Below are 25,146 nucleotides of genomic sequence, written 5' to 3' on the forward strand. Positions count from 1 at the left end.
AAACCTTCAGCTCTCCAGCTGCTGTGAAACTCCAACTCCCATCATGCTCCGGTCACTTCCATGGGAGCTCCAAGAACTGCAGAGTCAGTATTGCATGCTGGGAGATGTAGTTTTACAACAGCTGGAGAGCCGAAGGTTACCGACCCCTGGGATATAGGATATTAGATCATTTTCCTCTATGAATCACCAGGTCTGACTTGTTTTACTCATTCCTTGGATTTGTGTCTCTATCTACTTTTACGATTTGTGTGAAAACCTGATGTAGCTTTAGATCAAAATTAGGCAAACATTTAGAACAGGAAAGGTTCACAAACTTTCAAGCTTCGCTGTTCACTTCTGCAGTAATAAGCTTGTGGTTCCCTTTCTAGTTTTTGATGAGTAACCAGACATTTAGATACTGTAGGTAATACAACGTCCTTTGTGGGACAAACCATTTCATCTTCTTCCTTCTCATAGAAAATCGCAACTTGTGCAGGATTAGACCATGGCTGACCAAGCGGAAGACAGGCCGACCATCAAGAACCACCGAAGAGGTAAAACTAATCCATACATTACTTCTGTTTTCATCTGCGGCCTGGATATTGTAAGAAAGACACTTTACAAAGAAAGAGCGAGTCATTTTATTTATTCATCTGCTCTACAGAAGACATCTCTTCCATGAGACACGTCTTCCTGCCTCTAAAATGGCGTCAGCATTTCTCATGTACAAGCATCCAGTATTTGCCTTTCTAGATTCCATCAACCAGACAACGCTGATGGCTCGATCAGACTGAACAATGACACCTGAGGACCATAAGACAAACAGCCAACCAAATCCTCAGAACAAAGTCACCAATGTGACCCGTCCTCCTGATCTACCCCCAGAAGATTTTTGGTACTCATAAGCAAAATGTTATTCTTCTGGATACAGTCACTCACCCTAACTTTTGCTTCACTTCACATTGGCTTTGGCCAAATCCTCAGGCATGACACGGCCACGCTTACGAGCCCTGTTCTTCTTCTTCTCTAATTTGGCCATCTTCTTCTTCTTGATATTCCGGCTCCTCTTGTCTTGTCTCTGCTGCATCTTCTCGGCTGTATTCTGTAGTCTCTTGTCCCAGCGCCTCTTCCTCTGCTCCTTCTGCTTCTCCTTCCTCTTCAGAGCGGCTTTCAGCATCACTTCGTCATCTTTGATCTTCAGACCCTCAGCTTTGTACAGCACATTAGTCCATTTTATCTTGTTCTCAAAGTCCTTGGCTTTCTCTTGGTCTTTGACCCTCAGTGCCTCCAGTTTGCTCTTCCGGGCATCCAGGCGGCTCAGCAGCTGTTTGTAGTTCTTTCCCGTCATGGGTGTTATATTGCCCTTCACACTTTTCTTCTTCTCTTTCTTCTTCATGACCTTATTAAGAGGTTCATCGTGGACCTCCACCTTATTGAAGACTAGCAGAGACTGAGCTGTGTCCTTTGTCAGATTCTCTGTTCTCGTCTCCTCTGAGGAGGTTTCCACTTCGGGTATCTCTTCTGTGGCCTTCATCTTCAGCTCCTTCCTTTTCCTCTTTTTCCGTTCTCGCTCTTGTTTCCTCTTTTGTCGCCTTTTCTCGATCTCTTCGGTGGAGAGAGATTTGTTGGAAACCTGAGTCCAGAAGAAAAAAGAAGCATTCATTAGCCTTGGCCCCTCACTCACTTACACTTTACTTAAAAGTTCCGGACTTATCTCACCTGACCCCGAGACGCCTCGATCTTCTCATGCAGACGTGTCCTTAGTAAGTCAACAGTGGAGAAAGAGCTCATAGCCGACTCTGTAAAAGTAACACAAGAGGGCGATGAGCTAAAAAGAATGGGAACCTCCACCTCATATATAACACAGTTCACCCCCCTCCTCCCATATATTATGGGGCTCACTCTCTACCCTGCCATATATAATGGAGTTCCACCCATAGTAACTCTACTGTATGAAATGAGACGATCCCAGACCGGTGGAAGATTTGGCACATGGGCGCTGCCCTCCTCCCCACAGTCACCATTCTACACCAGTTACCTGTCCTCTGTGGTGCTGGGATTACCAGTGGTGGCTTGTGGCCGGTTCCCTGAGCACCTCGCTCTGACCATGGTTTCCTCTTCCTCTTCTTCTTGGAGCCGCTGGGCTCACTTTCATTTTGGCTTCTGGAGTCTGGAGGAAGAAACACAGCGAGTAAAGTGGACTGCTGGATGAAAGATGGACGCCTGAGGAGGAATAACAGCACACTCACCTGGTTTACGTTTTAGTATTCCTTTGCTCGGCTGCGCACAAACCTTTCTACCCAGGCTCTGCAGATACGAGTCTTTACTCGCCAAAGATGCCATCAACCCCTGAAACTAGATAAACCAAACATCAGGGGAAAGGATTAGAGAGGGGGCCGAGAGGTGAAGAATTAGAGGGGAGGTGAAGTTGGGGGAACACCAGGAGGTGAGGGGTTAGAGGTGAAGTGTGTGTGTGGGGGGGCACTGGGAGGTGAAGGGTTGGAGGGAGGCACTGAGGGGCGAAGGGTTAGATGGGAGATGAAGGGTTAGGAGGCACTGGGAAGTGAAGGGTTAAATGGAAGGTGGATGGGGGGGTCACTGGAAGGGAAGGCTTAGGTGGGAGGTGAAGGGTTAGATGGGAGGTGAAGGGTTAGGGGGAGCACTGGGAGGTGAAGGGTTAGGAGGCACTGGGAAGAGAAGGGTTAAATGGAAGGTGGATGGGGGGGTCACTGGAAGGGTGGGAGGTGAAAGGTTAGGGGGGCACTGGGAGGTGAAGGGTTAGGGGTGCACGCAGGACTTACTTTAGGTTCAACACGAGCTTCTCCCCATACAGGTAACACATGGAGCCTCAGACCTAACTAGCCGCACATAGAAACCATTCATCCGAAGCCTCTTCATTACATCCTGTACACAGAGCATGCTCACTCGTCACTCGATTATGTACAGGCACGTGATAGAAAGCGGAGCATGACGGGAATGCGAGAGAGAGGGGGAGGAGCTCAGCAACCGGCAACTCAGTGTATACAATGTGTACTGCCCATGTATATACTGTGTGCACTGTCCCTGTATATACTATATACTGCCCCCCCCCCCGTTTATACAATGTGTACTGCACCTTGTATATGTATACTGCTGCTTGTATATGCTATATATAACGTATATCGGGCTCCTCCTGTACAGTGCTATGTAAAAAAAAAAAAAAAATACTGTATATAATGCTCCTCCAATAAATAGTACCCCTATATTACACTGTATATCACCTGTGAGCCTTGTGACTACATACAGTGTATACAGGTGGTGACATCTACAGAACATGGTGTATACAGTGCGCTGTATACCATCTGTGAGCCTTGTGACTACATACAGTGTATACAGGTGGTGACATCTGCAGAACATGGTGTATACAGTGCGCTGTATACCACCTGTGAGCCTTGTGACTACATACAGTGTATACAGGTGGTGACATCTGCAGAACATGGTGTATACAGTGCGCTGTATACCACCTGTGAGCCTTGTGACTATATACAGTGTATACAGGTGTGACATCTACAGAACATGGTGTATACAGTGCGCTGTATACCATCTGTGAGCCTTGTGACTACATACAGTGTATACAGGTGTGAGATCTACAGAACATGGTGTATACAGTGTGCTGTATACCATCTGTGAGCCTTGTGACTACATACAGTGTATACAGGTGTGAGATCTACAGAACATGGTGTGGGTCATTCCGTGTCAAGTGAACCAATGATTTTTCCCTCTATATTTTTAATTCTTTTGAGATTTTGTTATTTGGTAATAGTGTGTCAGAGAATGCAAAATGTGAAGAAAAAAAAAATTCTAGAATTTTTTTTTGATTTTTAATTGATTTTCAAAGTTCAGAAAAAGTGCGAATTTCTGTGTTGCCTGCCTTTACATTTCTCCTCATAACTTAGGCTAGAAAAAAGATAGAGAAACAAAATAAACGCCATTCTACTCAGAACTATACAGCCTTTCACTAAATATGTCACAAGAGTATCTTTGTTAATATTTTACCCATGTGAACGCAAACGCAAAATTTTAAAACGCATTTCCGAAAAAAACGTTTTATTTAAAAATTTTAAAAAAATGCACATGGGCCTGCTAGGCCCTTAGCCACATCTGTACCAAAATTCAAGTTGGGATCGCGATGGGATAATATTTTAAAATATAACTATTACAGTGTCATTCTGAAAATCTTCAATTCAGATCTGTTAAGCCTGTGGTCTAAAAGTGTGGGGTCTATATGTGAGATATGTACAGAGAATGAGCCACCTCACAAAATTTTAATGTTACCTAGTGTCAGACTAGCAGTATACAGGTCCTGTAATATGACACTAGAGTGGGACCATCTCTCTCAGAGGTGTGTTTCTGGTAGGACACTTATTGTAGTGCACCTCAGATAACCACAAGAAGGGAGGTTCCAATCTTCATGTTTGATGCATGTCCCTTATTATTACAGATGAATGTTAATAAAGAATATAACCCCCCCCCCCCCCCCAACCACACCAGTGTCAACTCATTAGGTGTGCAACATATAATTACCAAATAATCCATGATTTTTAGATATCACTGTATCATTTTATTATGTTGATGATAAAAGGCCAGTAGTTTAAAAATGTCCTATTAATTGTTTGATTAGTTCATATTTTATAGAATGAGGATTTATCTACTGGACTATCTTTTTAATAAATTACATGTTTAGTGATATAATAAAAAACAATTGTTACATGTAGAAATAGGTGTTATAAATATTGGTTCTTGTACTCTTGTTAACATATAATTCGGATGAGACTATTTAGAAAATCGCACTTGAGGATATGAGCAGCTTTTTTCTTTCGGTTTGTTCAATGCATTCAGGTTGAAAATGCTGAACAAGCTGTGTTCTGATGATAAGATGTATTTGTTCTGGCACTTACAGTATTTGTTTTTTATGTTTTTTATTGTTGCATATAAATGTTGAATTCAGCAAGTTGTAATTTGAAAAGAAAAAAGGAAGAAGCTCACAAAAACATAAAATCAGATGATTCAAGGCTTAAAAAAAAAAAAAAATTGATCCCAATTTGGTCCCAAGATGAAAACCTGTACAAATATAACCAAGAACACAAGTAACACAAATGCATTTTTTCACAATTTTAAAACATACGTTTTTTTTCACAATTGCGCATCAAAATTTTGAATTTGATTTCTCTAAAACAGAATATAAAGAAACATCATCTTGTGACATATCAAATGAAAGCCTGTATCGCTCTGAGAAAAATGATGCCTCTCCCACCTATTTATCTTAATTCTAGCCCAAGATATGTTAAAAAATGTAAAGCCATACCAGGCCAAAATTCACACTTTTTCAAAACTTTAGAAGTCTATAAAAAATTAACTGATGAAGAAAAAAATTCGAAACTTTTTATTTGTAATTAACTTAAGTTGTACTTCATAAAAAATAAAAAAAATCCAAAGACGTCAGGTAAAAAAAATATTCCTATTTGGATCACTTGCTATGGAATGACCCTCGTATACAGTGCGCTGTTTACCATCTGTGAGCCTTGTGACTATATACAGTGTATACAGGTGTGAGATCTACAGAACATGGTGTATACAGTGTGCTGTATACCATCTGTGAGCCTTGTGACTATATACAGTATATACAGGTGGTGACATCTACAGAACATGGTGTACACAGTGTGCTGTATACCATCTGTGAGCCTTGTGACTATATACAGTGTATACAGGTGGTGACATCTACAGAACATGGTGTATACAGTGCGCTGTATACCATCTGTGAGCCTTGTGACTACATACAGTGTATACAGGTGGTGACATCTACAGAACATGGTGTATACAGTGCGCTGTATACCATCTGTGAGCCTTGTGACTATATACAGTATATACAGGTGGTGACATCTACAGAACATGGTGTACACAGTGTGCTGTATACCATCTGTGAGCCTTGTGACTATATACAGTGTATACAGGTGTGACATACTTTAATACTTCACCATGTTTCCTTGCACAATCCTAAACACTGCAATAGTGAGTGGGGTCTCTCTCTTTGTTCTGCAGGTGTCCAGGTGTCGCTCCAGGGAACCCTACAGATCAGCACCACTGCTTCCTCTTCACAGGTCATGTGACATTCATGGACTGAACTGTAAAACCAGGGACCGACCCTATATAAAGTACAGCACCGCACTTGGATTTTTGTGAAATAGCCCCAGATTGCACCTGAACATTGCAATCTCTTCAATAGCCAATCAGCAGGGTCTGGGGTCTTCGACCCCCCCCCCCCCCATCTTTAATTGATGCCCAGTCCTACAGGATAAGTCATCAGTTACTAGGCCTGAGCCCCCTTTAATGTATTCAGCCCCTACAGAGCGTGATGGTGACGACTTCTCAGAAAAGGAACAGAACGCCATTGAAGACACAAAAGTGACAAAAAAAACAAGACAAAAGCTTTTATTTCAGGGTTACAAGACGGGTGGAATCGCCTCCATCTTCTACAGGGATATAAGATGTCACATGGACAGAGTTGTGGAAAGGGGATAAGACTGATGGAAGACACCCCCCTCCCCCCAGTCCTCTCATGCGTGTGCTGGAGGTTGTTGCCACTACAGCTTGCACTTAGTCTGACTAGTAATAGATTCTGCACTTGCCTCCAGGCCAACACACTTCAGGGGCAACTAAAATCAGGCCTCAAATCCCAAGTCCTCAGCTTAACCCATAGAGGTCTCTGCTGATGATAATCACACTGGCCCTTTAAGCCTTAAAGGAACAGGCCCAAGTGTAAATGACCTGGGCTACATGCAGTCCGTACTCTCAGGTGTGCTCAGACATGCCCACTCCATGTCCATTCACGTGTGGCGACGCATGGATCTGAGTGGGGATGGAAGAGTTCTCAGGTGTTACCGACATCGGCGAGGAGGAATCCTGAGGTGAGGAGTCAAGACTGTCTCTGATCCAGTATGCTTCACACAGCGGGAGATCGCTCGGCTCACACACACTGTAGCTTACAACACAACAGGTAAAGCAGGAGACAACGTCCGGCCAGCAAGAAGAAGATGGCGAGAAAGTAAGAGAGAAAAGCAAGACAGAAGCAAAGCGTTAAGACCTCAAGAGCAGCAAATCATCATGTACAAATGAGATATATGAGGAGCAGGGACAGTCAGGACAGTATATACAGGGCCAGCACCCACCCTATATCTACACTAGGAACATGCTGCACCCGCACACAATGCAGCAGAGGAGGAGTGACAGGAAGAGACAAGACAACAATGAGCAGGAAGAAGGCTAGAGCTGCGGCAGACATATGAGCCAGATACTGCCAGGGCTCGCCTGGACCAACACTTCACATCTGTGGCATACACAGCATAGAAGGCAATGGGTGGCTTAGATACCGTGGGCTAAATACAGATTCACCATCAGGACCTCCAGCCCCCACCCATGGTGACTGCACAACTATGAAGGGTTAATGCACAAATCACTTTATTGTTTTTACACTGAGTTGTTTGACCTGCAACATAAAGAAAAGCGATGGAACAGGCAACGATATCGTCAGGAGGAACCCGAACCGCAGGAACCCCGACACTAACCCTACAGGTAGGCAGCTGTGAAGAAAACTCATCCAATTTATAGGGACCCAAAATGATGAGGAGGCCGCGCAGCAGTAGGGGGATTACTGACTGATACTTACTCACCAATTCCCGCTCCTATCCGGCCCACCTTCACAATACCCCATGTCTGGACACTGAAAAGGAGCAGGGACTGGCGAGTAGGGGGCGACCTAATGTGTTACTGAGTGGGGCCACAAAAGGGGACAAGATACTGTGTGGGGACCAGGGAACGCGATGGCTAATGGCCTAACAATTTTATGAGAGCCTCAAAATGACAAGTTCACCCCTGAACGTATACAAGGATATGAATGCGAGAACTGGCTGATAACTGAGAACAATAGTTTGCTACTTGCTAAATCCAATCATAAGAAAGCGATGAAATATAAAAATCAGTCACCTACAAGATGACAATGGAAACCGAGCTCAGAGTTATAAACCTCCCTGCTGCAAACCTGGACGTGGCGCAAAGGGTTAACCCCTTCCCTGCCAGGAGATAAAGGCACAAACGTTAGCCTCCAGACACGGTCCGACCACAGCCTATTTATACCTGGAGGAGTAATATTCCTCTTCAAGTTCATAGAGGTCTATAGCAATTTCGTCTCGCAGCGAGATCAGCTTCTTGTCGCACTCATCCTGCAAGGCACGGAGCTGCTGGTTACGCTGGTTAATGGCCTCGTTCACTGAGGGGAAGTCATTCAAGATAAGATACTGCTTTAAATCTGACACCAGCCTCATGAGAGACTCTCCGGCCCGAACCTGGAAAACATGGGGGACACAATCAGTCAGATATCGCCAGTTTGGTTGGGACATCCATCACGTGAACAAAGATCACACTTACACTAGAACACATCTCAGCATAATGAGAAGACAATAGGGTGACACTGCAATCCACAAGTGACCCCAAACTGCTACACTAGGCACAGGAAACTGGAGAGTTCTGCAATCCCTGTGGTTGTATCAGCTGCATGGGATTCATCCCACACCCCAAAGGTTGAGGTGAGGTTGTGGATGGTCTCCACAGATCCGCTGTCTGCAACATCCTTCAGTATGACCAGCAGTGGGTCAGTAATGGTTTGGGGCCGCACAGCCCTCCATGTGCTCGCCAGAGGTAGCCTGACTGCCATTAGGTACCGAGATGAGATCCTCAGACCCCTTGTGAGACCATATGCTGGTGTGGTTGGCCCTGGGTTCCTCCTAATGCAGGACAATGCCAGACCTCATGTGGCTGGAGTGTGTCAGCAGTTCCAGCAAGATGAAGGCATTGAAGCTATGGACTGGCCTGCCCGTTCCCCAGACCTGAATCCGATGGGGCACATCTGGGACATCATGACTCGCTCCATCCACAGACTGTCCAGGAGTTGTCAGATGCTTTAGTCCAGGTCTGCGAGGAGATCCCTCAGGAGACCATCCACAACCTCATCAGGAGCATGCCCAGGCGTTGTAGGGAGGTCATACAGGCCCGTGGAGGCCACACTCACTACTCAGCCTCATACTGACAGGTTATATGGACATTACATCACACTTGGATCAGCCTGTAGTGGGAGGGGGGGAATCCTAATCCAGGCCTCCATTGGTTAATAAATGGGATTTCCATTCATGATTTTTGTGGGATTTTGCTGTCATCACATTCAGCTTTGTACAGAACAAATAATGCGAAGATTTCATTCCTCCAGATCCAGGAGGTGTTATTGGGGGGGCCCTGTAGTTTTCTGAGCAGTGTACATTGTGAGCCCTATATGGGACAGTGACTGACAATGTGTGTTATCAACCCTAAAAATGGCCAAAAGCCATAGGCTACGAATGAAATCCTGAATGTCCTAACATAACCGGAGGTGTTCTGCAGTATCACCACAGGGTTACAAAATGACTCTCTAACACGGAGTCACAGTGCTGAACGTAAAAAGACCAACAGCTATCACGCCCCAAACATGTTTCACCCCCAAACAGGTATCATCAGGGCTATGGGATAAGGCTACGTTCACACCTGCACCTGCTGGGGAATTCTGTTCCTCATTCCACTTGAAAAATGCAGAGAGAAAAGTTCTGCAATCATTGCTTTTCTCTCTGTATTTGTCACCCTTTTCAGCAGAAATCCGGCAGATCCCATTATAGTCTATGGAGTCCACAGGTAACCGCTTTGGTTTTTTCTTCCAGAGACCCCCAGATGAAAACCCAAACACAGGTGTGAACCTTGTATAAGATGCCGCAGCTCACAATTTTAGTCCTTATACAGGACTGACCTGATTACTTTGGTTCTCAAACCCTTCCTTAGCCAATGAAATTGATGTCGGGTGATGGATATAGACAATAAGGGATTGCGGGTCATTACCTGCCAAAATCCAGAAATAGAAGCGTCCGTGCAATGTGCGCAACCATGGACTTAATAGCACAGCTAGTGCAATATAAGCGAGCACATGTCCATACTACTGTCAGGGGCTCAGCCCGTGCTATCACTGTGCACGCACACGATGGGAGATTATATATATATATATATATATATATATATACACACCATCAGTAAGATCTGTTATTAAGTTCATGAACGTCGTGAGCCGTAAAGCAATTGCTACATCAACATATGATAAAGGTAGAAAATGTAGCAAGAACTGAAAAAGACATTGTTAGTAAGATAATTATAATGGCGGCTGAAAGTCGCCGCGTTCACACTTGTGCCTTGAGCCGTGATTGCACCTAAATCCCCAGAAACACTGCACAGGGACGGCTCGCTGACAGTCAAGTGTAAAAACCCATTCATGTCAATAGGATTGTGTAAGCAAACAGTGTGCAGCCTCTCCGCCGCGACACAAAGTCCTGCACGTCCGACTGTATCTGGCGGTTACTTTACAATCCCATTGACATGAATGGATTTATAAACTGACTGGCGGCAAGTCGTCCCTGTGCCGTATATCTGGGGATTTAGGCGGTATCATGGCGGACAGGTCAGGGCACAAGTGTGAAGACTGCATTATATCTACCCCAATGACGGGGCCCCCTACAGGAACGGCTCGTCTTAGAGATGTGCCGATACGTCATGATCGAATCATGAAGGATAACGACGTCCATCAAGAGTCGCCCTTTGTAGGCTCCAATTAGATTTCCCCCTTGTACATGCTGATTATGGAGGTGACGGATATGGCGGCGGCTCTGCACTCACTATATTGGCGGCGCGCACGTGCATCTCGTAGTTGTCCTGTTCCCCCTGCGTGGAGCGACTCACTTGATGTTCTTCTTCAATCTAAACAAAAGGAAACCCATTAATGGTGGACCCAACCGGAGCAGCAGCAGCGCGGCCGCAGCGCCACACACTACCACTAACCCTGGCGGTTTTGATGATCTCGGTGAAGTTGTCCATGATGGATTTGACGTCGTCCTTTAGTCTCTTATTGTAGGACTGCAGCAATGTCTCCTTGCTCTGAGGTAACACTCGCTGCTGCGCCATGACTGACTAGAAGGGAAGTAGAAGAGCCATTCAGTCCGGGCAAAATCCAGTCACATCCCCCGTAGCTGCCCCCGCGCCCCCTCCCCGTACACAGCTCTCACCGGCGCCAGTCACTTCCCGGGGCTCCGCCTCCTCACTCACCGAAAGCTAAAGAGCCGCAGTGATTGGCTGCAACTTGCCCCTGCTAATGTCTGATTGGATGCAACAAACGTCTATCATTTCCCCACGTGACCAGGAAACCGGTTATTATAAACGCTGGGAGCCTCCAGAGGGCGCTGCTCGCTCTGGACTCTATAGTTAGTACCAGTCGGAGCCTCCAGGTGGCGCTGCTCGCTTTGCACACAGTAAATCCCGTTTCCTGTCTCGGGTGTCGCGAGCTTTCGGAGCGTATACAAATATTACCCACAATGCCTCCTTCTTCCTTTCTCTGCCCCCGTCCACCATGGTGAGTGAGCGCTGCAGCTTCTGCTGCTGGTCCTATCTGACTCCATCCTCCGGTGCGCGGCCTCTCTGTGCCCCGCTGACCCCCGCAGTATCACCGCAGCAGTTGGCCGGCTCTGGCCCCGGGGATATTTTTGGTTTCTGGGCTCCGCTGGTTTTTCCTACCGCCTTGGGGTTCAGGCTTCTCCCCGGCCTGTAGATGCTGAGCGCGGCGTTGGGGCCGTTTGTCCCCGCATGTTCCTGCGCCGAGGCGGGTGATGGCCCCGGGCTCCTGTCTGCGCGGGCCCGCTCCGGGTCTTGTCTACTCTGCGCTGCCTATGAGCCGGAGAGGAGGCCGGGAGTTGTGGAGAGTTATCGGTGCATGGAGCCCGGGGGGTGATTGGCTCTCCGCTGGTATAATCTGCTGGCTCCTGTATGGTGGTATGTCCTGGTGCTGACGGGCTCTAGAATGTGCCGGTGTGTTTGCACCTCCTCACCTATTGCCTGGCACTGTACTGACCTGGGGGTGGAGGTGGTGGGCACTATCCTGGTATCTGGTGGGGTCTCTACTGACCTGGTCCTGGGGTGGTATAGAGGCAGTTTGCCCGTCCCGGTGGGTGATGGCCGGTGCGGTGCCGGTGGGTGATGGCCGGTGCGGTGCCGGTGGGTGATGGCCGGTGCGGTGCCGGTGGGTGATGGCCGGTGCGGTCCCGGTGGGTCGGTGTTGATTTAAGACGAGCAGATGATGTGACTGAATATTTGCTATCTGACTTCATGATTAGCCTTGACCACCAAGATCGCTGATGCTCGTCCGCTGCCCCGTCACGTGTGTTGCTGGGGTGATTTGCTGTGTGCTAAGGTCATGTGTGTTGTCACGTGTGTTGTTGGGGTGATTTTGTGTGCTAAGGTCATGTATGTTGTCTCCACAGCCTAAAGGAAAGAAGGCCAAGGGGAAGAAGGTGGCTCCGGCCCCTTCTGTTGTCAAGAAGGCTGAGGCCAAGAAGGTGGTGAACCCGCTCTTTGAGAAGAGGCCGAAGAACTTTGGCATTGGTGAGTGGCACTGCCCATAGACAATCCCAGCTGTGGTGGGCATGCGTTTCCAGAGTAACCCCTCTTTAACCTTATGCAGGTCAGGACATCCAACCCAAGAGAGACCTCACCCGCTTTGTGAAATGGCCGCGCTACATCCGGCTGCAGCGTCAGAGGTCCATTCTGTACAAGCGTCTCAAAGTGCCGCCTGCAATCAACCAGTTCGCGCAGGCCCTGGATCGTCAGACAGGTGAGTGCAGGAGGGGCCGCAGTAACTTCTCACCGCACGGTTTATAGGGGTTGTCCTGTTATGGGCACTTAGCCCCTCTCCACAGGGCAAGGGGTAAGTGTCGCTCGCTGGGTCCTCCAGTGATCAGGAGGACGGGCCCAAAATACTGACTAAAGCTGCCTTGTGAATGTGGAGCTGGTGCTCTCGAGTGACCGGCGCCATGGCTAATATTATGGGGTTGTCAGAACTATCACCCCCTGGTCGCACCGGCGCTCCAATCACAGGGAGGCTTTAGGTTCCCGTCCTCTGATCACTGGGAAACCGGACAATTGGGCCTAATAGACATACACGAGCTAGTACAAGGCGTGGAGGTGTGGCAGTATATTGTCCCGGGATCAAAGGGGGTCTAAGTGAATGTGTGCAGCCCAATGTACAAGTAGTGGTGACATTGTAGTGAGACAACAAAGCTCACACTGGGCCCAATGTGGCTGAAGAACAATCTACCTCTTACCCTTTAACCCCATCAGGACCAAGCCACATTTTGTTTCCCCTCCCACATTCCAAGAGCCTTAATCTATCCACTTTTTCAGTTCAGTGTCACATGACGGCTTATTGTTTGCAGGACATAATTGTACTTTATAATGATGCCATGCTATATTCTGTGAAATTGGGGGAGGACACGCACTTGTGCCAACTTAGGAGCTTAAAAGGAGTCTTAACATTTGCAAAAACTCATTTTCAACTAAATGCACATTGGACTAGTCCTTGTAAGGCCCTTCTAGTCCTCCCTTTACTTCTTCAATTCTCTCTGCTGTTTCTTCTGGTATGCTAACGAGGGTCACGAAGAAGCGGGGGTGTTCCCCAGCGTCCTACCTGTACCTATCTAAAACCTCATGTATGCGCAATTGGCTCTGCCACTCCGGGTTTGGGCAGAGCTGGCTGTGCGTACCTGAGCGGCCATTTTGTGGTGGTCTGGAGAGCTGAGCATATGAGCACAAGTACGCTTGTGCAGCAGACTACCACAAAATGGCCGCTTGGCCGTGTGCAGTTGGCTCAAGATTTTAGATGGGTACAGCACAGTGTCAGGGCTAGTTCACATCTGCGCCCGGGGTGTCTGAAACTGGGCAGGAGACGGAAACCTGCAGTCATGTTTCAAACCCTTTGGAAAGTGTCCGGCCATGAGCATCTTATGCTCTCTGCGGCGAAAACATCTTTTTATTTATTTATTTATTTTTTTACCGAACACAGTCAGACGTGCAGGACTTTGTGTCCGGTTTTTTTAAAAAAAAAAAAAAACCCTGTTTCGCCGTGGAGAACATAAAGCACTCACAGTTGGACAATGTCTGATAGGTTTCCATCTTCTGCTGGCAGAAGACGGAAACCTAAGTACGGGGACCCGAACGCTGGTGTGAGGCCTGTGCAAGATGGTGAATGGGTATGATGCATGGGGTGCTCAGAGCATTGGGGGAACATCCTCCGTGCTCAGTGATCCTAATTACCCTGAGGAAACTGCGGGGAGAAGTAACGGGAGCGGTAGAAAGGTCTTTTAAGGACTATTCCAATGGGCCTTTAGTTGAAAATGAGTTTTTCAAATGACAGACTCAGTTTAAAGGGATTCTACCACTAAAATCGAATTTATTTTTTTTTTTTTCTCATTGGTATGTAGGAATAGCCTTAAGAAAGCCTCTTCTTTTCCTACCATTAGATATCTTCCCCGCGCCGCCGTTCAGTAGAAATCTTTTTTCATTGGTATGCAAATGAATTCTCTCGCAGGACTCGGGGCGTCCCCAATGCTGCCAGAGAACTCTCCAGCGCTGCCTCCATCTTCTTCAGGAACAGCCTCTTCACGCGTCTTCTTCTGGCACGGGCGGTCAAACTTCTAGGCCTTGGGCAAAGCCGACTGCGCTTGCCCACAGGCCACAAGAAAAATGGCTACTTACACAGTAAGTAAGCGGCCATTTTCGTGTGGGCATGCGCAGTCGGCTCTGCCCAAGGCCTAGAAGTTTGACCGCCCGTGCCAGAAGAAGACTCAGGAAGAGGCCGTTCCTGAAGAACCCCTTAAAAAAAAAAAAAATATCCAAAACTGTGTTAAAAAAATATATTTTTCTAAGTGTGACAGCCGTAACTTTTTTTTATACGTCCGTGTACGGGGATTCATAGGGCGTCTTTTTTTGCGGGGCCGGGTGTACTTTTTAGTTCTACCATTTTCGGGAAATGCTTTTGCTGTGATCACTTTTTATTCACATTTTTATCAGAATGAAAACAGTGGAAAAAATGACTGTTTAGCACTTTTGATTATGTTTCCCGCTACGGGGTTTACCATACAGGAAAAATATTTGTATAGCTTTGTAGAGCGGGCGATTTCTGACACAGGGATACCTAACGTATGTGTTTCACAGTATTTAACTACTTTTATGTGTTCTAGGGAAAGGGGGGTGATTTGAATTTTTAATACTTAAATGCAAAAAATAATTATATTTTTTTTTTTGTTAGACCCCCTAGGGGTGTTGAACCCCAGGGGGTCTGATCACTAATGCAATGCATTACAGTGCTAATTCATTGCAAAAAAATCATTTCTTTTGCAGGCTGCATAGACCAGCCTGCAAAAGAAAGAGATTGCAGACCGGCCAGCTGGTCCAGCTTGCTCCAGGCACCAGCGATCACTGGCAAAATGGCGGCGCCGGAAGAGTTAATGCCTCCGATCGGTCTGGCAGGGATGCAAATCTATGGAATTGGTGTCAGAGGTCACATCGGGTTAATCCGCTGACATCTATAGTGGGGGGGACTATTATTTTTAAGGAGGGCTATTATAAGGGATGAACTATTATTACAATGGGGGAATATTATAAACAACCCCTTTAAAAAATAAGTTTTCCCCTCCTAGTTCTCCCTTGTAAATAATAGTTCCACGTAAAAGTTAAAGGCTATTAGTTATGAGGGGACATTATTTATAAGTCTGCAGTCTTACCCCCCCTTATAACGATTAGCTGTGAGCAGGACAGGTGTATACGTGCAGGGCCTGTATATTGTATTATATATTTTTAGCCCTTTTCGGGAAGAAACCCAGCAAACTTCATTATAGTCTGTGGGGTTACCATTTTTTTTTTTTTAATGTGGATTAGGTTTTCTTTTGGGGTCCCCATGGTGGGAGGGGTGGCCGCGTCTGAAATTCCTGCACTGGGCCCACCAATGGGTTTAAGCCGCCCCGGAGCAGAGGGGTCTCTCCTTGAGGTTCTGTGCACATGATGATGTCTAATATTTGCTATCTGAGACGCTGTGATTACAATCTTCCACCAAGATCTCTGATGCACAGAGTTTGTTCTCTTCTCTCCTCTCACCTCCCCCCTCCCCCACTGACTACACATTGTCTCTTCAGCCACTCAGCTCTTCAAACTGGCCCACAAGTACCGACCAGAGACCAAGCAGGAGAAGAAGAAAAGGCTGCTGGCCCGGGCTGAGCAGAAGGCAGCTGGCAAAGGAGATGTCCCAACCAAGAGACCTCCAGTGGTCAGAGCAGGTATGTGGGGGAACATGGGGCTGAGGGGTGGCCGGCTACAGATTGCAATGATGTCAGAATTTCTTCACCTGAAGCTGATTGTGTGGAACAAAACACGAGCTTTTTAACCCTGAGCAATGGCGCTGTCCAGAGCGGAGCGCGTGGCTGAGATGAGCAGAGCTGATGAGTTTCTCTTTCAGGTGTGAACACGGTCACTACCCTGGTGGAGAACAAGAAGGCCCAGCTGGTTGTCATTGCTCACGATGTGGATCCTATTGAGGTGCGTGAACAATGTGCTGACTATTTGGAGGGGTGATGGTTAGATAATGGATGGAATACTAGAGTTCCTAAGGGGTGGCTGGATTTGGGCTGTGGAAGGCCACTCTGTTTCCAGGCAGGGTCTGTGAATTGCAATGATGTGTGAATTTCTTCACCTGACTCACTATGAAGATTAAATCCGAGCTTTTTAACCCTGAGCAATTCCCAGTTCTGCTTTTGTGGCCTTTACTTCCTGTAGCCCAAACCCTTGGTCTGCGCTCATTGCCTTGACCTGTGTTCTTATGGCTACCCCGTTTATCCCCTGGGCTTTACCCTTGTGGCCTGTTTGTGGCACCAGCCTTAGCGCCGCGCTCTCTATTCCTGGCTTACGCTCTTCTTGTCTTTCAGCTGGTTGTTTTCTTGCCTGCTCTGTGCCGGAAGATGGGAGTCCCCTACTGCATTATCAAGGGCAAGGCCAGACTGGGCCGCCTCGTCCACAGGAAGACCTGCACCAGCATCGCCTTCACACAAGTCAATCCGTAAGTCCGCTTTACTGTTTCCTCTTTCTGAGCTTTTTTGGCTTCTCGGCCATGATGTCTAAGAATTTCTTCACCTGAATGTCACCGTGTGGCTGTCAAGAGCTTTTTAACCCTGAGCTGCGGAGCGTCTGCTGTACAATTGGACTGAAGGTTCCTGACTTAGCTAACCCTTGTTTTCTTTTGTAGAGAGGATAAGGGCGCCCTCTCCAAACTGGTGGAGGCTGTAAAGACCAACTACAACGACAGACACGATGAGGTGAGATGGGGAAGGGGTCGCTAGATGGTTCCTCTAAACTAGCTCAGATTATGGTGCAATGGCAAACAACCCGTAACCGATATAAAGTGGGTATTGCTAATAATGGGGAGTTAGTCTTGGTTAAATAAGGCGATCACCCCAAAATAATGCCATTGACAAATAGAAATTTGCTTGCCAAAAACCTTAGTTGTGGTTTCTATACAATTTAATGTGGTTAAAGGGGGGGGTGTCCAGGTCAAAAAGTTACTCTGGGGGTGGTGAGAAAAAAATTGCTCTCCTTGTTTCGGTGCCTCCTAGTGTGGTCCGGTCCATTGTTGTCTTCTGGTGGAAGTTCTCGCCACATGTGACCACTGAGGCCAGTGACCTCATGAAGGGCCTGTGATGTCACTACCTGTGACTTTCCGGGGTCTCTCTGAGGCTGCTCAGTGTCACAGGCAGCAGGACAGGACTCCATGTTGTGAGCGGCAGGGACAGGTGCATGGGGCTTTGTGTGGTTCTCCCCCCTCCCTGGAAGTGTGTGGAGGAAACATGGAGAGGTTTTTTGCAATATGTGGTTCTCTTGATAGGTTAGAGTAAGGGAAAGTTTTAGGACCGGTGTGAGCCCCACCTTTAAAGTGTGACTGCCCTGATTACCCCTTTCAGTGACTAGTACTTAAAGGGTTAGTTCACACGGGGACATGGAGGAGGATTGTGACAGCGGAATCCACGTCATAATCCTTCTCCATACAACGTTAGTCTATGTAGTCTGCTAGCAGAGAAAAAGAAGCGACATGACCTTTCTTCAGGAGTTTTCCGCCTGAAGAAAGCAATAGAAGTGAATGGGAGGCGAAAACCACACTTTTTTTTTTTTTTTTTTTTTTTTTGCAAAAATAAGCGACTCTTAAAAACCTTGCGGAAAAAACGCAACACTGTTTCTTCAGCCCATTCACTTTACAAGAGGGGAAAACAGCCTGGCTTTTTTTTTTTTTTATCCGTTTTTACAAAAAAAGCTCCAAAAAAAGATTCCTAATTAGGAAGCTTTTTTTTCCAGTGCCAAAATAAGCCACACGTTATCAGATTAGCAGTGCCAGAATGGAGTTTTTAAAGCTTATTCAGGCATATGTGGGGCTCAGACAGAATAATTTTGCTGATGGAGCCCCGTTAGATTTACCTCTGCTTAGGTTAATTGAATTGATCATGTGATTGTGAAGCCCCACCCCCAGGCTGCAGAGTTCAGGTGAATGACGCATCTAGTGGTTGTGCCTGGTATTGCAGCAGGCCACTTGACTGCAGAATGTCGCACTTGTCGGATCTTCTCTAACCCTTTGGGCTGGTTCTGACACCAGGTCCCTTGATCTTGATCCCTTCTGTCTGAGTGGTATATTGGGGAGGGGGATTCTCCATACTATGTGCATTCTCTGAATTGTGCCTGCTTCCACCTTGTATCTTGGTAACTTTCTGTCATTGCTGTTGTGTAACCCTTTGATTTCTCTTTCACAGATCCGTCGTCACTGGGGAGGCGGTATTTTGGGCCCCAAATCCGTGGCCAGAATTGCCAAGCTGGAAAAAGCAAAGGCCAAGGAACTGGCTACAAAACTTGGTTAAATGTACTGGGCGTCTCCTGTGTGTTCTGTACATAATAAAGAAAATCCCTGAATTTGTCTGGCAAAGTTTCTTTATTGTTGCAAGCGGCAGCCAAGTGTCAGTCCCAGCCCTAGTCTGAGCCCCTCCTCGCTCCGGCCCCGCTGTCTGTACATGATTTCTAGGATTACACAACACCCGTGGGGAGGATAGAAATAGTTTAGTTCAAAACAATCCTACAAGTAAAGTTGGGGCATCTCGTGGTACAAGAATCGTGAATAATAAGCAGCAGCTATAGGTGAATAGACTGGTGGAGATCCCGCGATATAGCAGACGTGAGGGCCTGTATATATCTAGTGCACAAAGAATTCTGCATCATAATGAATCTAGAAAACTTTGTTTATTTGATGCACAGAACAAACACTGGGGTTTGTATATTGAGCCAATGTATGAATAAGTAGCATCAGTATTTGGGGGGGGGGGGGGTCCTGAATCCTGGGGCCCTTACACATCAGCTGGTTAACAAGGTTGTAGTGTTCAGGTGACCTCCACCTCTTTGCTGAATACAGCGCCATAGGCCTGTGCCTCAGCTGTACCATGTGACCAATAAATATGATGTCACAGGTATGTTGAAGAGGTCACACTTGTTAAACAGCTGATCAGTGGGGGCCCCTGATAATCACATTGATGACTGAAGTGCCAGAAAACCTCTTTATGTGAAGGACAAAGAACTGTCGGTGATATTGCACCTTGTGTTTTCTGAGAAGGAAGACGTGTGAATGATCTGGGTCCTGGGAGTGCGATCCGCTTATCGGGGTCCAGATTATTACATGTGGGATCGGAGCAGGACAAAGCCCTATTGTGTCTCTAGGGGGTTCTGGTTCAAATCTATTGTCAATGACCAGTTTGGACTAGTAGAATTAGCAGAACCTGGTGGGTTGTAACATAGCTATGGCACATGGATATCAGATAAGGCACAATAGGAACCATATCCCATTATGGCTACTGGGGGGGGGGGAGGGAGCTATCTGGACCGAACAAAGAAGAATCTAAGACGTCTACAAGCATGGCTCTGCAAAGAATCCAAACTAAAGGACGTGTAAGCTGCATCCTCTGCAATACTGGGAGTGTTTATGTGATATGGCAAATCTCTGTAATCAGTTTTGCAGCAGTTTGGGCAATGATTGATGGCTGTTCTGGCCGGTACCAATCATTCTGTTTAACTTCCTATGCTGGGCTCTTCCTAAGAGTTGCTGTTGAGTTATCATGGCAGAGCTCTACGGGTGTGAAGATGTCTGCAACCGCTGGAACTTGCATGTTATCTGGACGTGAGCCTGTTCATTTCCTGATCAGCCCTTGGCCATCGTGCACACTGCTGGGTTCAGTCAGCCGTTCCTCCCCTTTGCAACTCAAAATATTAAGTTTATGCAAAGCCGTTTAGACAGTGCTGGGGAAGAGGGAGTGGGGCTGTGTTCCCTGTGGGGTTTGGTGCTGTGTATTTGTGTGTGGGCATGTTTTTTGGGGGCGGCTGGATTTGTGCTGTGCCCCGGGTCACCCAGACCTGGAACTTGCTGCTGAGTAGTTTTCTGGCTCCGCCTGGTGTCTGTACAAGCAGTGCATATGAGGTAAGCTCAGTCAGTACCTGTAGTAGGACGGAGGCAAGATGCAGAGAAAGCTGTCCGTGGTGGAGGGCATGGCCCTGGCGCAGGATGTCGCCCGAAACTGGGAGCAGATTCAGAATTTCCAAGCAAGAGAGGGGGATATTTTACTTGATACCTACCCGAAATCCGGTGAGTCCTGCAAGGTGCTATAGCTCCTCTACTCCAGGGGAACTCTGCATATTCTGGGGTACTTGCTCTGTCCTCTTACTGTGGGTATATTAGGCAGCGTCTGCTGGGTGATCTGTGTAGAGGGGCTTAGCTTAGATACGTTGCAGCTAGGATGTGGAGGGCTGAGTGCTCGGCTTCATCACCCACAACTCTGGCAGAGAAAACTTTGCTTTTAATTATTCTCTGTTCCTGCATCTCTTGCAAACTTTTGGGGTTCAGAGTTTATGATCTTTTTCCCCGTTTTTCAGAAATAATGAGGTCTTCTCCTGAATTTAGGCACCACCTGGATGCAGGAGATAATAGATCTAATAATGCACAATGGAGACGAGCAGATTTGCAGAAGAGCCCCAATCCATCAACGGATCCCTTTCATCGAGCTGCTTCACTTAATGCAACCAGGTGAGGAGGGGAAACTCAAAAATAGGGATATATGCCACCTGCTAGGGTAGGGATCAGTGTGATATGGTGCCTATGTGTACAGAATACACCATGTACCAGAGTAGGGAGCGGTCTATTCTATAGAATGCAATGTGTTGCAGAGTAGGGAGCAGTCTATTCTATAGAATGCAATGTGTTGCAGAGTAGGGAGCGGTCTATTCTATAGAATGCAATGTGTTGCAGAGTAGGGAGCGGTCTATTCTATACAATGTAATGTGTTGCAGAGTAGGGAGTGGTCTATTCTATACAATACAATGTGTACCAGAGTAGGGAGCGGTCTATTCTATACAATACAATGTGTGCCAGAGTAGGGAGCGGTCTATTCTATACAATACAATGTGTACCAGAGTAGGGAGCGGTCTATTCTATACAATGCAATGTGTTGCAGAGTAGGGAGTGGTCTATTCTGTACAACGTGTTGCAGAGTAGGGAGTGGTCTATTCTATACAATAAAATGTGTACCAGAGTAGGGAGCGGTCTATTCTATACAATACAATGTGTGCCAGAGTAGGGAGCGGTCTATTCTATACAATGTAATGTGTTGCAGAGTAGGGAGTGGTCTATTCTATACAATGTAATGTGTTGCAGAGTAGGGAGCACTTGCGGCACTTTAATACATCATGTGGATTATAAACCGGTTTGGCTATGGCCTCGCCTAGGGGCCTTGTATAAGTAGACAACATGTATTCACCCTTTAACCCGTGTTTGGGGATCTGGTGCGGGCAGTCTGCCAGGCTGTTACCTCCTGAATTGGGCCTGGTATTTCTGAACGCTAACCAGGTAGCACCAGGAGTGACATAGGCTCAGACTCCAGCTCCGGGGTGTCCCTACGTTAAGCAGGGGTGGGGGAGGGTTAGGCTTAGGATTCAGTTACGTTCCATGTCATGGCTGGCCCTGAGATGAGACGAGGGATAGGCGAGGGATCCTGATGCCTAATCCATTTCTGGCCTACAGCTTCGCCATGGGGTTAGCTTGGCCATACACAGTAGATTACGGATGATTATTCAGATTCCACCGGATCGGAGCCACTTAAGGCAATGAAGATCTAATCTGCGGCCTGCTTATACCTCCAGAGATAGGAGTAGGTGGGTTCAGTCAGACCCTTGGCCGGACTTGGCATGAGACAATATAGTTCAGGGTATTTTGAGGTTAATGATCTGTGGGCTGTAAAGCGTTCCTGCCTGACAACTCCTTGGCACGGAGAAGGCATCTTGGCAGATATCTGGTGACCTGTGGAGTTGATGAGATTTCTTTTCTTGCTTGTTGTGTTCTGGGAAGATCATTACATAAATCTCAGCAGATCTATTAACCTGTGCATGTCCAAAAGCACTTGAGCTGAGCTAAGGGTTGGATAGGGCGAGTATAGGGCGGGCAGCCGTGTCCGGGCCGCCAGGTCCTCCGCTCCACATTAGCCTCCCTGTGTGATATGTAATGTCCTTTTTACAGGAATAGAGGAGGTGAATCTGATGCCGTCCCCCAGGGTCCTGAAGAGCCACCTTCCTGTGCACCTGGTGCCGCCATCTTTCTGGGAACACAATTGCAAGGTTAGGAGCCTTCCTATATGTTATAGGTGACTGTACACATGCACCAGAACTGACTACCATGTATCTGTCTGCAGGTTATCTATGTGGCACGCAACCCCCGAGATACCGCCATCTCCTACTATCATTTCGACCAAATGCTGCAGTTCCATCCTGAGACAGGCTCTTGGGAAGACTACCTGGAGCGATTTATGAAGGGAGATGGTGAGGGGGGAGGGGCTCCGCTGCGATGTGCACTTGTGAGGTCACGGGGGGAGGGGCTCCGCTGCGATGTGCACTTATGAGGTCAGGGGGGAGGAGCTCCGCTGCGATGTGGGGTCACGGGGGGAGGTGCAACATCTCAGAGCAAGAAGTGTCATTCATGATTTTATTTGAGGTTATAGAAGTGTGATGACTTATGAATGATGATGATGATATATGTGTGTGATGGCTGATTGTTGTTAGATATGATGATGTTCCTATTAGACTTCTGTCCCCGCTCTGATTCTTCTCTTCCCGCAGTGGGCTGGGGCTCCTGGTACGACCATGTGAAAGGTTTCTGGGAGCAGAAGGAGAAGCGCAATATCTTATATGTATTTTTTGAGGATCTGAAGAAGGTAAGAGGATGATGAATATTGATGAATATGTGTTACTGCTGGTGGAGTGGAGACAACTTTTACATTGAGCATCTAAGCAAAATGGTGTCCAGATCTCTGTAATGAGAATGTAATGTGTGCTGGGTGAATAATGACAGACTACAAGACCCCCCCCTTCCCAATTGTCTGCGCCCCTATAGGTACCAGTCAGTCGCCTCCAGCACCGGGCCGCACACCGCTCTGCACGACTCTCATGATTCATTCTGCTGCTACTGTTCCACCATATATCTAAGGTTATTAACTTTGCTCCATCTGCAGACGCCTGCACAAGAGATCGTCAAGGTGGCGCGCTTTCTGGGGAAAGATCTCCATGAGGAAACAGTCAGCAAGATTGTAAGACTTACCTCTTTCCAAAACATGAGACAGAACCCCATGGCCAATTATTCGTCCTTTCCCAAGGAGATTCTTGACCAATCCATGGCGAAGTTCATGAGGAAAGGTGAGGGCAGCCCCATCTACCCCCAGCCTAACCATCATCCCATAACTGATCCTACAAGATTATGGGGACACAGGCGGGACCTGACTAATAGTCATAGGAGGTGACATGGACGCAGGGGCCGGTACTAATAGTGACAGGAGGTCACAAGGACGTGGAGGTGGCACATTAGTACGTAAGAGTAGTGACATAGGGTCCAAGCCGTCCATCCCACGGAGAGACTTCACACTCAGCAGTGCAACGGTCGTGGATTTCATCACCATAGAAGTGTCTAGAAATGGCCCATCCGTATAACATAGGTACAAATCCGAACTGAGTACATAGGGATTGTAGAGAGAGAAGTCTATAGACCTTCAGCAGACTGTGTACCTAGGAGGGAGATCAGATGGCGCTGTATTCGTAGGACGTGAATCCGCATATACAAGTCTGATGAAAGTCTATTGACCCAAAACGTCCTTTACAATCCATAGCTACTGTGATATATGGCCTTGTATGGAGGGGGATAGAAATGGCCTGCCCTTGCATTGCTGAGTGTGACGTCTCTTACTTACTGAGATCAATGCCAACAGTCATGGGGGCCACGTGGACATGGACGGTGCCTAAAAGTCAGTCACAGGAGGTCACGTGGACATGGGTGGTGCCTAAAGCACAGTCACGTGGATATGGGCGGTGCCTAAAACAGTCAGTCATAGGAGGTCACGTGGATATGGGCGGTGCCTAAAACAGTCAGTCACAGGAGGTCACGTGGACATGGGTGGTGCCTAAAGCACAGTCACGTGGATATGGGCGGTGCCTAAAACAGTCAGTCATAGGAGGTCACGTGGATATGGGTGGTGCCTAAAGCACAGTCACGTGGATATGGGCGGTGCCTAAAACAGTCAGTCACAGGAGGTCACGTGGACATGGGTGGTGCCTAAAGCACAGTCACGTGGATATGGGCGGTGCCTAAAACAGTCAGTCATAGGAGGTCACGTGGATATGGGCGGTGCCTAAAGGACAGTCACAGGAGGTCACATGGATATGGAGTCTGTCAGGCAGTATCTTCAGCCACTCACATCTTGTCTTCTGTCTGGCAGGGAAGGTTGGAGACTGGAAGACCAAGTTCACCGTCCTGCAGAATGAGCAGTTTGAGGAGGATTATGGCAGACAGATGGCCGGCTGCTCGCTCAAATTCCCAGACCCTAAATAAAAACCTACGGGGAAACCGACCTGTGACCCTGGAAATGAAGGGGACGATTAGGAGTAGACCTTGTATTACTTATATTTACAGTGGTCTTGGCTGTAAATTACAGTACATTTTTTTTCCTCCTCTTCAGAACCAACTACTTTTTAAAAAAATTTTTTTGACAGAATAAAGATCTAAAAAATTAGCAAAAAACCCCCCGAACCACCGATGTTTATTTGTAGTGTCAGAAAACTGGTGCGAGTCACTGTCCGGAG

At 47.2% G+C, this 25,146-nt stretch overlaps 4 protein-coding genes and 5 non-coding genes across 10 annotated transcripts; 7 read left to right on the forward strand and 2 right to left on the reverse strand.

Moving 5' to 3' along the window:
• Positions 1-637: 637 nt before the first annotated feature.
• SURF6 (surfeit 6) lies at positions 638-2,908 on the reverse strand. The gene is made up of 5 exons (XM_075260261.1): positions 2,781-2,908; positions 2,229-2,334; positions 2,018-2,149; positions 1,699-1,778; positions 638-1,612 (listed from the first exon to the last, which is right to left on the reverse strand). The coding sequence occupies exons 2-5, from the start codon at positions 2,320-2,322 to the stop codon at positions 932-934; spliced, it is 987 nt and encodes a 328-aa protein (XP_075116362.1). The 5' UTR covers positions 2,323-2,334; positions 2,781-2,908; the 3' UTR covers positions 638-931.
• Positions 2,909-6,439: 3,531 nt separating this feature from the next.
• On the reverse strand, positions 6,440-11,177 carry MED22 (mediator complex subunit 22). 2 transcript variants are annotated; one of them, XM_075258942.1, is made up of 5 exons: positions 11,142-11,177; positions 10,918-11,046; positions 10,756-10,836; positions 8,149-8,357; positions 6,440-6,991 (listed from the first exon to the last, which is right to left on the reverse strand). In XM_075258942.1, the coding sequence occupies exons 2-5, from the start codon at positions 11,038-11,040 to the stop codon at positions 6,808-6,810; spliced, it is 597 nt and encodes a 198-aa protein (XP_075115043.1). In that variant the 5' UTR covers positions 11,041-11,046; positions 11,142-11,177; the 3' UTR covers positions 6,440-6,807. The 2 variants fall into 2 exon arrangements, with proteins under 2 accessions (XP_075115043.1, XP_075115044.1); XM_075258943.1 differs by having other exon boundaries at positions 6,855-8,357.
• Positions 11,178-12,197: 1,020 nt separating this feature from the next.
• On the forward strand, positions 12,198-12,268 carry LOC142185773 (small nucleolar RNA SNORD24). Its single transcript, XR_012711949.1, has one exon. It is a non-coding gene; the product is annotated as a small nucleolar RNA SNORD24 (small nucleolar RNA).
• Positions 12,269-12,374: 106 nt separating this feature from the next.
• Positions 12,375-18,903, forward strand: RPL7A (ribosomal protein L7a). The gene is made up of 7 exons (XM_075259822.1): positions 12,375-12,510; positions 12,590-12,739; positions 16,095-16,235; positions 16,415-16,494; positions 16,881-17,011; positions 17,198-17,267; positions 18,747-18,903. Exons 1-7 carry the CDS (start codon positions 12,375-12,377, stop codon positions 18,849-18,851), a joined length of 813 nt encoding a protein of 270 aa, XP_075115923.1. The 3' UTR covers positions 18,852-18,903.
• Positions 15,956-16,028, forward strand: LOC142185775 (small nucleolar RNA SNORD24). The gene has a single exon (XR_012711950.1). It is a non-coding gene; the product is annotated as a small nucleolar RNA SNORD24 (small nucleolar RNA).
• Positions 16,278-16,353, forward strand: LOC142185770 (small nucleolar RNA SNORD36). Its single transcript, XR_012711946.1, has one exon. It is a non-coding gene; the product is annotated as a small nucleolar RNA SNORD36 (small nucleolar RNA).
• On the forward strand, positions 16,623-16,695 carry LOC142185771 (small nucleolar RNA SNORD36). The gene has a single exon (XR_012711947.1). It is a non-coding gene; the product is annotated as a small nucleolar RNA SNORD36 (small nucleolar RNA).
• LOC142185772 (small nucleolar RNA SNORD36) lies at positions 17,058-17,132 on the forward strand. The gene has a single exon (XR_012711948.1). It is a non-coding gene; the product is annotated as a small nucleolar RNA SNORD36 (small nucleolar RNA).
• Positions 18,904-20,455: 1,552 nt separating the features above from the next.
• Positions 20,456-25,047, forward strand: LOC142184516 (sulfotransferase 1C4-like). Its single transcript, XM_075259411.1, has 7 exons — positions 20,456-20,617; positions 20,933-21,055; positions 22,541-22,638; positions 22,713-22,839; positions 23,137-23,231; positions 23,529-23,709; positions 24,783-25,047. The coding sequence occupies exons 1-7, from the start codon at positions 20,491-20,493 to the stop codon at positions 24,893-24,895; spliced, it is 864 nt and encodes a 287-aa protein (XP_075115512.1). The 5' UTR covers positions 20,456-20,490; the 3' UTR covers positions 24,896-25,047.
• The last annotated feature ends 99 nt before the right edge of the window (positions 25,048-25,146 follow it).

This window comes from Leptodactylus fuscus, chromosome 11, assembly GCF_031893055.1.
Source record: "Leptodactylus fuscus isolate aLepFus1 chromosome 11, aLepFus1.hap2, whole genome shotgun sequence".
Lineage (NCBI taxonomy): Eukaryota > Metazoa > Chordata > Amphibia > Anura > Leptodactylidae > Leptodactylus > Leptodactylus fuscus.